The following is a 12,219-nucleotide window of genomic DNA, read 5'->3' on the forward strand; positions in this document are numbered from 1 at the left end:
GAGAACATGTCCCTATTGTCGCCAGCCTGCTTCTACTCAACAGTCAGGGGAAACGTGTTGGAAGTTTACATCCGAGCCGTAATACAGGAGATCAGATCGTATGTCCAGGCTTTGTGGGACTGTCACCGCCGGGTGAACTGTATGCAAGAAAACATGTCATTCTGACACACCTATCGGCCCTGCTACGCGCACACACACAGACGCACACACACAAAGACACACGTACACACACAGATGCACACACACACAGACACACACACACACACACACAAAGACACACATACACACACAGACGCACACACACAAAGACACACGTACACACACACAGACACACGCACACACACAGACACACGCACACACACACACACACACGTACACACACAGACGCACACACACAAAGACACACGTACACACACACACAGACGCACACACACACACAGACGCACACACACAAAGACAGACGCACACACACACAGACGCACACACACACACACACACACAGACACACGCACACACAGACGCACACACACACACAGACAGACGCAAGCACACAGACGCACACACACACACACAGACACACGCACACACACACACGCACACACACAAAGACACACGTACACACACAGACGCACACACACACACACACACACACACACACGTACACAAAGACACACATACACACACAGACGCACACACACAAAGACACACGTACACACACACAGACACACGCACACACACAGACACACACACACACACACACACACACGTACACACACAGACGCACACACACAAAGACACACGTACACACACACACAGACGCACACACACACACAGACGCACACACACAAAGACAGACGCACACACACACAGACGCACACACACACACACACACAGACACACGCACACACAGACGCACACACACACACAGACAGACGCAAGCACACAGACGCACACACACACACACAGACACACGCACACACACACACGCACACACACAAAGACACACGTACACACACAGACGCACACACACACACACACACACACACACACAGACACACACACACATCCTGTCCTTATGGCAGGTCGTAAAACAAACAAACAAGAGACCAAATGCAGAGTGAGGATGTGGTGGCTTCTCTCTCTCTCTCTCTCTCTCTCTCTCTCTCTCTCTCTCTCTCTCTCTCTCTCTCTCTCTCTCTCTCTCTCTCTCTCTCTCTCTCTCTCTCTCTCTGTAGCCCGGGGATAACCTTGCCTGCGCGTGCGTGCGTCCGCACTTGCGTGCCGCCGCCCGTCTCTGCTGACCCAAATTTGAACCCGCTGAGATATCATTTTGATAACAACACAGGCACGCGGGAGGAGAGCGAGCCGGTCAAAGTCTTCTGTAGATTCGGGACTGACAGTGACGTCATCCCGCAGTCAGGTGCCCTCCCGTCTAGAGATGCGCCGTGAAGGCAACCGGGCGGCATGAATAATGACCGCCACGCGCACCCTCATCAAGTAATTCAAAGTGAAAGTGTGTGCGCGCGCCTGTGTGTGTGCGGCTGTGCGCGCGCCTGTGTGTGTGCGGCTGTGCGCGCGCCTGTGTGTGTGCGGCTGTGCGCGCGCCTGTGTGTGTGCGGCTGTGCGCGCGAAGTGAACTAAACTAAATAAAACAAAGTTGCAGTTGAATGGCGGCAGTGAGACCCACGGGGAGAAGGATTAAGACATTCTTCTTTCCCCGAACACAAAAAAAGAAGAAGTGCTGCTTCAAGAGCCGCTCAGCCGCCCTGCAGGCATCATTACTGACCCCACAAGCGGGGCTTAAGCCCCGGTAATGAGTGTGCAAACTAGCCGCCGCGCTGCCAACAAAGGCGTCTCGGGACGCGCTCCCATTGTCTCGGAAGGGAATCGTCACCTTTTTTCTTTTTTTCCTCCCTCAGTTGAAATCCGCCGCGGATTGTCCGCGTGCAACAGGAGGTAGGGATTAAGGACGCGGCCCCCGTGGAACAAATGGCGAGGGCGAGCCGAGCCAGTGGCGGGCCGGAGGCGGGGCCGAGCGACAAGCCCACAATTAAAGATGAACTTTGAGTGAACTAATTTATCTGAGGGAGGAGAAGGTAACGGCAGCCTATAAAAGCGCCGGGCGAGCAGCCCGGGAGTCACCGTGGCCGACGGAAGCCTTTCAGCCGAACCGCACCGCGAACTCTCCTGTCCTCAAAACAACAACAACAACCCAAACAACAAACAGCCGAGCTGCAACATGGCCCTGAACACGCTGCTGGCCACCTTCCTGTGCACCATCGTGCTGCCCGTGCTGCTGTTCCTGGTGGCGCTGAAGCTGTGGGAGGTGTACATGGTCCGAGGCAGAGACCCGAGCTGCCCCAAGCCGCTGCCCCCCGGCTCCATGGGCTTACCCTTCATTGGAGAGACGCTGCAGCTCATCCTCCAGGTAAACGCGGGGACACGGTGCCTGTCGCTCCCCCACGTGGGTGAGGATGCTCCGGGACACTTTGAGGAAATGTGACCAACTTGTGTTTAACTTAAAACATAATAATAATGTATATCTGTGTTAATGTTGGTAAACAAACAGCATGTATGGCACCAACAGCGTTAAATGTAGTATTGAAATTGAGTATTACAATGTGCTATTTACAAGCACCATATGTTCTGATTTATTTGTTTGATTGTTACTATTTTATTTTGGTTGAATTTTTAAACATTGATATCACAAAATATATATATATATATAACTGATGTCATGTGGGTCAGTGTTCTGTTTGCTCATCGTGTTGCTCCACCTCTGCAGAGGAGGAAGTTCCTGCGCATGAAGCGGCAGAAGTACGGTTACATCTACCGCACGCACCTCTTCGGCAACCCCACGGTGCGCGTCACCGGAGCGGATAACGTCCGGCAGATTCTGCTCGGGGAGCACCGGCTCGTGTCCGTGCAGTGGCCCGCGTCCGTGCGCACCATCTTGGGCTCGGACACGCTGTCCAACGTGCACGGAGCCCAACACAAGACCAAGAAGAAGGTGAGTTCGGGTTTCATCGGAGCCCCTCGGCGTTATTATTGGCTCCTTTGTTTTCTGTTTTCTACTTTAATGTTCATTTATGTTTGATGGCATATTCATCAGTATATTGAGGAGCACATCTACTGAATGATCGTCCTGTTGCTTGACCTTGTTTAATTTATTTCGGTGAGCACAGCAACTAACATGTTTTAATAGGCTGATCAATACTGTGTCTGATGATTAATGAAATAAAGTGAAACAAAATAAGGGAACAGTTTTCTCAAAGGATTTTCTATAAAGTAATTAACTATATAATAATTATATGAAGAAGAAATTGCACTGAAGTAAGAAAAACTTTAAATAAGTACATTTGCACTGGAAATGGTTTGAACTTTTCCCTTTCAGGGATTTTATCAGTACAACATAATAAGTTCTATTGTCGCCATGTCAGTCCGATTTGTGGAAGCAGAAGCCCATCCTATTATTTGACTAACGCTCCTGCCCGTCTCCAGGCCATCATGCGAGCTTTCTCCACCGAGGCTCTGGAGCTCTACATCCCCGTCATCCAGGAGGAGGTGCGGGCCGCGGTGAAGGAGTGGCTTGCCAAGGACTCCTGCGTTCTGGTCTACCCAGAGATGAAGAGGCTGATGTTCCGCATCTCCATGAGGATCCTGCTGGGCTTCGAGCCGGAGCAGATCAAGACCGACGAGCAGCAGCTGGTGGAGGCGTTCGAGGAAATGATCAAGAATCTGTTCTCTCTGCCCATCGACGTGCCCTTCAGTGGACTGTACAGGGTAAGAGGCCAACGCACAATACACATAGCCTCTTTTTTTGTTTTTAAAGTTGTGGATCAAATTTCAGAATTAACCATGAGGAGTAGATACATGACTATTAGATATGGTTATGGGTAGTTTATTGTAGTAATTAATGAAAAGTTAAAGGACCACACTAGGAATTTTGGATATCACATCCTAGCCAACCATTTTTATTGGCATGCTGACATTAGCAAACGTGATATTCACTGTGCAGAATTAATTAGAGCAAGTAAATCAGTATCGAGGGAATTCAAGCAGCGGACTAATTCATCCTCTTACGTTGTGTTTCTCCTGTGCCATCCATTCATCCTTCCTTCCCTTATTTCCACCTCTCCTCCGTCAATCCCCTGGCTCCTCCTGCCTTCCCTTCCTCCAGGGTCTGAAAGCGAGGAACTTCATCCACTCCAAGATAGAGGAGAACATCAAGAAGAAGGTGCAGGAGTCGGACCAGGAGTCCAAACACAGAGACGCTCTGCAGCAGCTCATAGACAGCAGCAGGAAGAACGGGGAACCGTTCAGCATGCAGGTAGTGATGCGAGCATTTACCTGGAAAAAAAACTTTAAAAAGCATCCTCCACCCTTTTTGTAAGCCATTGTTTTACTTGGGGCCTGAACTAATTCTATGTCTCTAAATGTCTGGTTCCAGGCCATTAAGGAGTCCGCTACAGAGCTGTTGTTTGGGGGGCATGAGACCACAGCCAGCACAGCCACCTCTCTGATCATGTTCCTGGGCCTGAACCCTGAAGTTGTGGCTAGACTGAGGCAGGAACTGATGGACAAGGTAATTACACTGCTAATTATTCCAATACCATTTTAATAGTGGCTGCTGCCATAAATAGTCAACGTAACAGACAATCTGGTGCAATAATACATCATGGAAAGCATCATTGAATAAAGGTGCCTAACGTGAAATTCAGAGTATATCCACTGCTCCGCACGGCATTCTTGACCTTGCAAACAGTAATTGACTAAAAAAGGTAAAAGTTTTCATGAACTTTCAATCCCACCTCATGGTCTTTCAGCAAATGAAGTTTGCTCTGTTGTCAAACTGAACAAACTCTAGCTGCTGGTGAAGACCATGAGACGCTGTGTAAACCTCCTGGGGAGAAAGCTAGTGAGAGGATTATGATCGTGCTTTAGTGGAAAGGAACCTGCCCATACAACCCTACTGTAATGCAATTCCTTTATTAGAATGAAACAGTAGGGTGAGGATACCCTATGCTTGCCAAGAGATGGTAATCCACAGTGAAGCTTTCTCATTCATTAGTGCAAGGCATGTTAAACCTTGATCAGGAGCCAGGTCTGATGAGTTACTGTAGAACTGGTCATCAGCTTCTCCTCACATGCAACATGTCTGTCTTTAGCAGGGGATGGAACTCCACAATCTGAACATTGAGGCCTTGGAGCAGTTGAAATACACGGGTTGTGTCATTAAGGAGACTCTGAGGATCAACCCTCCTGTTCCTGGAGGCTTCAGAGTGGCCCTCAAAACCTTTGAACTCAATGTAAGTCACCAAAGATCTCTGTGAAGCGACTGTGGGCAGATTGAGACACAATTGAAAAGCTGTACCTGCTTACTCATCATTTCCTCTCACCAATTCAGGGTTACCAAATTCCCAAAGGCTGGAACGTCATCTACAGCATCTGTGACACCCATGATGTGGCAGACATCTTCCCCAACAAGGAAGACTTCCAGCCGGAGCGCTTCATGACCAAACCCTTGGCCGACTCCTCCAGGTTCCAATACATCCCGTTCGGAGGGGGCTCCAGGATGTGTGTTGGGAAAGAGTTTGCAAAGGTCCTGCTGAAGATCTTCCTGGTGGAGGTGGTCACAAAGTGTCACTGGACTCTTTTAAACGGGCCCCCCACCATGAAAACAGGACCTACTGTCTATCCTGTGGACAATCTGCCAACCAAGTTTACCAGCTATGTATAGAAATGAAACGGAGCTGACGAGGGGCCGTGTTTCCTAAAAGCTGTCTAGAGTCAAATTGTGAGGTTTCCCAAAAGTCTCAAATCATCTGTGTTTTGCCTCCAAATCCACGGGGGATCCACAGTCAAGTAAAGTCAATGGGAAGTTTTGGGAAATGTAAAACCGCTCCAAGGCTGCATTTACACAAGTACAGAAAGTATGTTCATAATTCAGATGTTCTGGACTTGGTCAATGTGGATTTTTCGACTTGTACATATTGTAGATGACCTAAGAACGTATTTTACAGTTTATATTATGATGTTAATACAATGGTTTTGTATAAATTGATACATATATGAATGTTTGTTTGAACAAACTAAATGAGAGGCACTATACACAGACATGGAACACTTTAATCAGCTCAAAGGTGTATCTATAGGATTATGTACATATGTAATGTAGAGTCTGTTTATATAACTTTTGTATCTTACCCCAACTTATTTAAGTGACTTATGTTATATTGTATGGGCTTTTTATTTAATAAAACTGTTATGTGGAGAATCTTGTGTTTTTGTTATTTAATTTCAAATAAACTAATGATTAAGTGAGTCTGAGCAGAAAAGATGGAGATGAATCTATTGTATCAGGTAAAGAGCTGGAGTACAGTTAGCCTAGCTTAGCATAAAGACTGGAAGCAGTGGGAGAGAGCCAGCCTAACCGTCCACCTGGAAAGCTCACTGATGAACACAGTTAGAAAGCAGAGTGCTTACAAACGTCTCTTACGGTTCCATTAGCTGCTAATGGCGTAAGATACCGCATGGAATTAAAAAAAAGATCACCCATTTGCATCAATGTTCTTTCCTAGACGGTACATTGTGATCCCGAGTCATGGAGGTGCAATGCTAACAGGTGTCCTTTTTATAAAATGTCAACATGACATGCTGGAACTAGTTCTTCTCAAACGTCTATCCTCTCAGCCAGCACTTCTGTTCCAGATAAGATAAGATAATCCTTTATTAGTCCCGCAGCGGGGACATTTACGGATTTACATCTGCAGCCGGTAACCCTTGTGAACCCACACTTTCTGTTACCTATATTTCTTCTTCTGCACAGATGAAAAACAAACAACGTGCAACATGCTGATTATTGATTATTACAGGTGTTGGTGGGGTATATTTAGTATTTTTTCACTTTGGACAGAGTGAGTCGAGAGGTTTAAACCTTCCAGTTTTTATGCTAAGCTAGGCTAACTACGTCCTGACTCCAGCTCCACTGGTAACACACAGACATGTGATATATCAATCTTCTCATCTACCTCCTACACATATGTCTATTTAATATAATATTTATTTAAAACCTGCTGGACTGGTCTTATATCATTCTTGACAACCTGAGACATCTGAGTTTAAGTCAAACGAATAAGTAGCTTTGCTACAGTACTCTTGTTGATCTGCAATTACAGCTTGATTATAGCACACTAATTCATAAACAGGATATAATGACGAGGTAAGGAGCAGCTCTCTCCTGGCTATTTGAAAGTGTGCTGATGACAGTTCATGTATTTTACTCTGTAGAAAGAGGGTGGGTGGTCCACATTCCATTATCCTTACAGAATCAATAAGTTGTGCGAAGAAAAGAAAAATAGGAGAGAAATCTGGAATCCATAGAAGGAGGGAAAGCAAAGCAGAGGCCTGATGACCCTGGCAGATGAGATGACAGAGGGTGAAACAGAGTTCATACCGATCAGTTCAGTTTCAGGGCACTGAACCCGTATAGACCTTCAGTGGAACCGTGGAAGTAGGCACATGTTTACTGCAGGGTCATAGATAAGATTCCCACATTTAGGACAGCAAACAGTTAAAGGGTTGCTGTTGAATGCTGATGTTGCAAAGTGTTAATGAAGAAGTGTGAATCTGGGTGTTTATAGAGCCCTTCGTTAGCAGAAAGGGTGTGTAGCCTGCAGGGAGATCAGCTGCTGATAAGAGGATCTGGGTGGTAATACGGTTCGAATGAAGTGTATGGGATTCATTTTGTTAATTAAAAATGTAAAGAAACAATAAGTACAGCCCCAAATCATTATTATCATTAAACATATCACAAGAGTTTGTTACTGCTCTGCTGCATGTACACACTTATTCACAGTAAATGGGCCCAGTTATCTGTTTATGTACAACAGAACTCCACCGGGCCCACTTTTGTAGTTTAGAACACATCTGTAACTGTTGTCATAGCAACAAATCATTTAGCCCAAACCTGCAAAAGGGTAGTTTATTGACAGTTAGATGGATCGTGATCCAAACGTTTTACTGTGAATCAAATACACAAACTCATTTTCAGACACGAATGGCTGCCTTCTCCTTACATTCATGAACATTTTTTATGATGAAAACGTACCTATACTTATACATGATAAAGTTAAGGGATCCTGTGAGCAAAAAAAAGAATCCTAAACTCAACTACAAGAGTGTGACCAGAACACAGTGCATGCAATTAAAGCTGTTTCTAAAGAAACTTTGGTAAGGTTTACATTTCCTAACAGGCTTATAATTATCACTTCCATGGGAGAGAAGCTTACTTATCATGCACAAACATCCTTCGTATAGTCGGACCGCATTTACTGGTAATAAATTACAGTTTCACAGTAATGAAATGGTGGAAACAGTGGAAACCTGGTTTCTTCATTGGTTATCCAGAGGTACATGGCATCGACAGTGAATGTTCTCAAGCGTTGTGAGCGTAACATGTTGTTGTGTATGTATTTGTAACACTTCCCAAAAGTCTTCACCTAGCTCAGTAAATGAGAGCCAGTGTTTCTGCAGGCTAATGGCAGCTTTACTGGCAGATGTGCTTTGGCCTCTTTCACAAGCGGTTTCTCTTTCTGGTGCCATTCTGATTTACACCCAGCCTCCCTCCACTCCATGGCGATTCTTAGCATTGTACTGTTGTCCCTGGCCCTTGTTTATTACTGTGCTACTTGTGATTATTGGATCCACAAATGCTGAACTGTTGTACTTATTGTAAGTCACCGTTGATAAGAGTTTCAGCTTAATGGCCAAATTGTAATAGTAAATTGTAGCTGACACCTTTATGTCCGGCCATCCTATCCCCGCAAGTCCAGCCCTCGAGCGATGTGAATGAACTTCTCTGAACTTTGCCTCCTCTCCTCATTCTAAAGAGCGTCTGCTTCCCTCCATTGTTCACCATCACCCAGTGGAGACAAAACTCTGCTCGGCCAAGGCCATTTTGGTCTAAATTTGTGACCATTGTAGTGAATTTACAACACAGCGTTGAAAGAGGTTTGAAACTAGCTTGCTTTCAATTAGATCCTTAGGCCTGAACACGGTCCAGAGTAAATCATTGTAATAGCTACAGAAGTGTTATTGAAGGCAACACTTGTATACACCAAACCACTTTGTTGCCATGAACAGTGCCTGAGAGAGGTGAGGGTTGGAGGCTGGAGGAAGCAAGGACAGCCACCATGAAGGGAGAGGGGAACAAACTCTGGTCCACCTCGCAGGGTCTGGTCTGTTTGGTTTCAAGATTTTAAATATCCATGTGCAACCCTGTCTCCTACAAAATTCCGTTCCCATACAACTAAAGTGCATTCTAGGGAAACCATCTTCTCCCGGTTGCAGTTTTAAACGTGGTGGTTGACGTAAATTGAAACAAAACAAAACTACTTGGTAATGTTGGTAACACATCATGGTTTGACTAGAAATAAGTATGTTTTTACAGTTTTTACAGGTGCAAATGAAAAGAAGTGTTTGTTTCACATGGGACACGAACAGTAGTCTCCTGGGTGAAGGTCCTCCTGTGTTGACCCATTCTGGGATTAGAAATGTATTTGCTATATGTCAAAAACAAACGTAATCTTGGAGAAAATACATTTTCTTCAATGTAATTGACAAATTACATCTCACTCGTAGATTATCTGGTGGATTAATGGATCTCTACCTTCATCTACGTATATATGCTTTTATCAGAGCAGTCCAACATAAAAATAAAAATATACCAGGGTATCATTTTACACTTATTTTATCTCTCTGCATGATCAGCTTTTAAATAATTTACAGAGACGAAAAGGCTTTCCCTGACACTTTTTCTTTCATAAGTCAAATTTACAGGAGGCTGTTTGCCCTTGGATAAGGGCCTTAAAATCAAACAAATGGTCAGCAGAAAAAGGAAATAATCATATAAAATGAAAGCCCCTCGTCTTAATGCTATCATTGTGCTTAACCAGGCACTGTGAGGATACACTTTAACTTCAATGGGCAGTTATTTGGCCCGATGACCAAGGTCATTTAGATTGAATTGGTTTATAGAGTCTGTGCTGGAGAAGTCAATGTAAGTCAATGGGAGTGTTAATTCTTCAAACTGCGTTTGCACAGCGTCTGCTGGCCCCTCGGCCCCCACTGGGGAGTCAGATGAGTGCCCAATAAGAGATGCTAATGGCGTCGTTAGCATGGCTGTTGGTGGCTCACTGTGATTATTCATAATTTGAGTGACTGTTGACAAGTTCAGGAGGTCAGATAGAGTTCAGCACCCTGGCAGAGAGGTGCTTATCACATCAACACGACTCTGATCAAGGTTGACCTTCTGCTGTAGTGGTAAAATGCTGCAAATGTAAGAGCACGGTTTACAATCGACTGTAACTGGCAGTGTCAGGATGCATCCATCCAGTTTTCCTCCATCCAAAGGAATCACAGTTACACTAATTCAAGATTTGTTACAAGTCTTTATTTCTAGAGATCAGGAATGATTGTTGGCCACACCATTTGGGGTCTCAGTCTTTGTCTCTCAAAAGCTTCCTCTATCTTCCAAACGTGTTGCAAACTAGGGAGTAGATTCAAGAGGAGAACCATTAAAATAGATGAGATAAACATCAGCCACTTTGACTAAAAGTCCCCATTAGCATTACATTGCTGTGGTTTGAAACCAACTGCCTGGCATTTCAACAACATAGCCACCTCGTTAAGGCCCAGCATGGTCTCTGGGGCTGCTCCGAATATCAGAGCTTGTTTTACATTCAGGCTTTCCAATGAACTTTTAGTTTAGTTTGTAACACATGTATAGTTCTATACTATGAATGTGTTTTTCATACTATACTGTGGCATTTTATGACTTTTCCAACATACTTTACAATAACTTTTTATTAACACACTATACTATGATTTATTTATGACTTAATCTCCATTTTGGATGGCTCCATTATGGCAAACTATACTATGACATATTTTATGAAATATTCATGAGATACTATAATACTGAAACAATAATCATAGTATCAGCACATAATATTGCTGTACTGGTGTTGGTCCAGAATCCTCCGCTAGTCTTTGATCTCTCTCCGAGAGCCGAGCTGCTTCCCATGATCCTCCCTGTGGTTCTGCAGCTGCTCCTCCAGCGTTTTCAGGTAGACGCTGACACAGAAAAACATTACAATTATGTCATCTGACTGTTGCAGTTTCCACCTGTGGGTGGACGGTAGTGTTTATCCAGCGTCACCTCTCCTCACTTGTGTGTTTTTAGAAAACACTCAATTACATATTTCTGTGACATTGGGATCTGGCATCTGCCTTCAATTTTAGGAATAATAGATATAATGAGTAGCTGCCAGTAGTACGCTTGCTGTTTCTTCTACTCCAGACTTGCATTTCAAGTCAAGAGGTATCATTTTAACAAGGCCAGATTGAGGTCCTCTGTGAAGTCGAACTCAAAGACGACCCCATCTGGAGGAGAGCCAAGCGATGGAGTGAAGACAAAGCTCAAGGAAAGAAGCAAACCCTCTTGATCTGCCAGTACTCCTGAATGGCATCTGCTTCCATTTCAGTCTGCAGAAGAGCTTTGGTCCCTGGTTCTCCCCTCGATTTAGTCTATTTAATGTCCCAGGTGACCTCCAGAGACTTAAAGTGCAGGATGTCCACTACAACCAAAAAGTCCTGCACGTTGTTGTTGTCTGTAGATCTGAGCATCATGGTGAGCTGTATTGATGCAGTGACGGAGCATGATCGAGTTTGCTTTCCTTTCAGCTCAGTGTGAGCCTTCACTGTGTTTGGCTGATATTTACTGTCGAGCTAGGCCCCCCCCCCCCCCCCCCCCCCTCACACACAGAGCTGAGAGACGGCATTCAAACACTCTGCAGTCCGCCAGCTTGTTGCTCTCACTACCACTGTTACCTTCTCTGTTTCAATAACGTCAGGCTGAACCTCCACAGTGGTGTTCAGATGCAGGGACTTAAACAAAGTAAGAGGAGAAGAACAACGAGTAAGGAAACCAACGTCCGCTAGGCTTATTCATGCTGTGTACAATTATAAATGCATATCTTAGAGCTCAACCTTATTTTCCAATGTTAAATCACAGGGACACCAGTACCACACAGATACTGAGATGCAACGAGAATGGTAGTGGGCAGCAGTGGGACTCTCGAGGGCTGTTGCTATGACGAGGGACAGCCACCAGTGAGCCCTGCAAGGGGATCCCCATGGTGCAGAAACGGGGCTGAA

General features: G+C 45.0%; 1 protein-coding gene across 1 annotated transcript; it reads left to right on the top strand.

Moving 5' to 3' along the window:
- Positions 1-1,998: 1,998 nt before the first annotated feature.
- LOC117748706 (cytochrome P450 26A1) lies at positions 1,999-6,275 on the top strand. The gene is made up of 7 exons (XM_034558717.1): positions 1,999-2,428; positions 2,786-3,010; positions 3,502-3,783; positions 4,181-4,330; positions 4,451-4,585; positions 5,169-5,309; positions 5,408-6,275. The coding sequence occupies exons 1-7, from the start codon at positions 2,240-2,242 to the stop codon at positions 5,738-5,740; spliced, it is 1,455 nt and encodes a 484-aa protein (XP_034414608.1). The 5' UTR covers positions 1,999-2,239; the 3' UTR covers positions 5,741-6,275.
- The last annotated feature ends 5,944 nt before the right edge of the window (positions 6,276-12,219 follow it).

This window comes from Cyclopterus lumpus, chromosome 19 (assembly GCF_009769545.1).
Source record: "Cyclopterus lumpus isolate fCycLum1 chromosome 19, fCycLum1.pri, whole genome shotgun sequence".
Classification (NCBI taxonomy): Eukaryota; Metazoa; Chordata; class Actinopteri; order Perciformes; family Cyclopteridae; genus Cyclopterus; species Cyclopterus lumpus.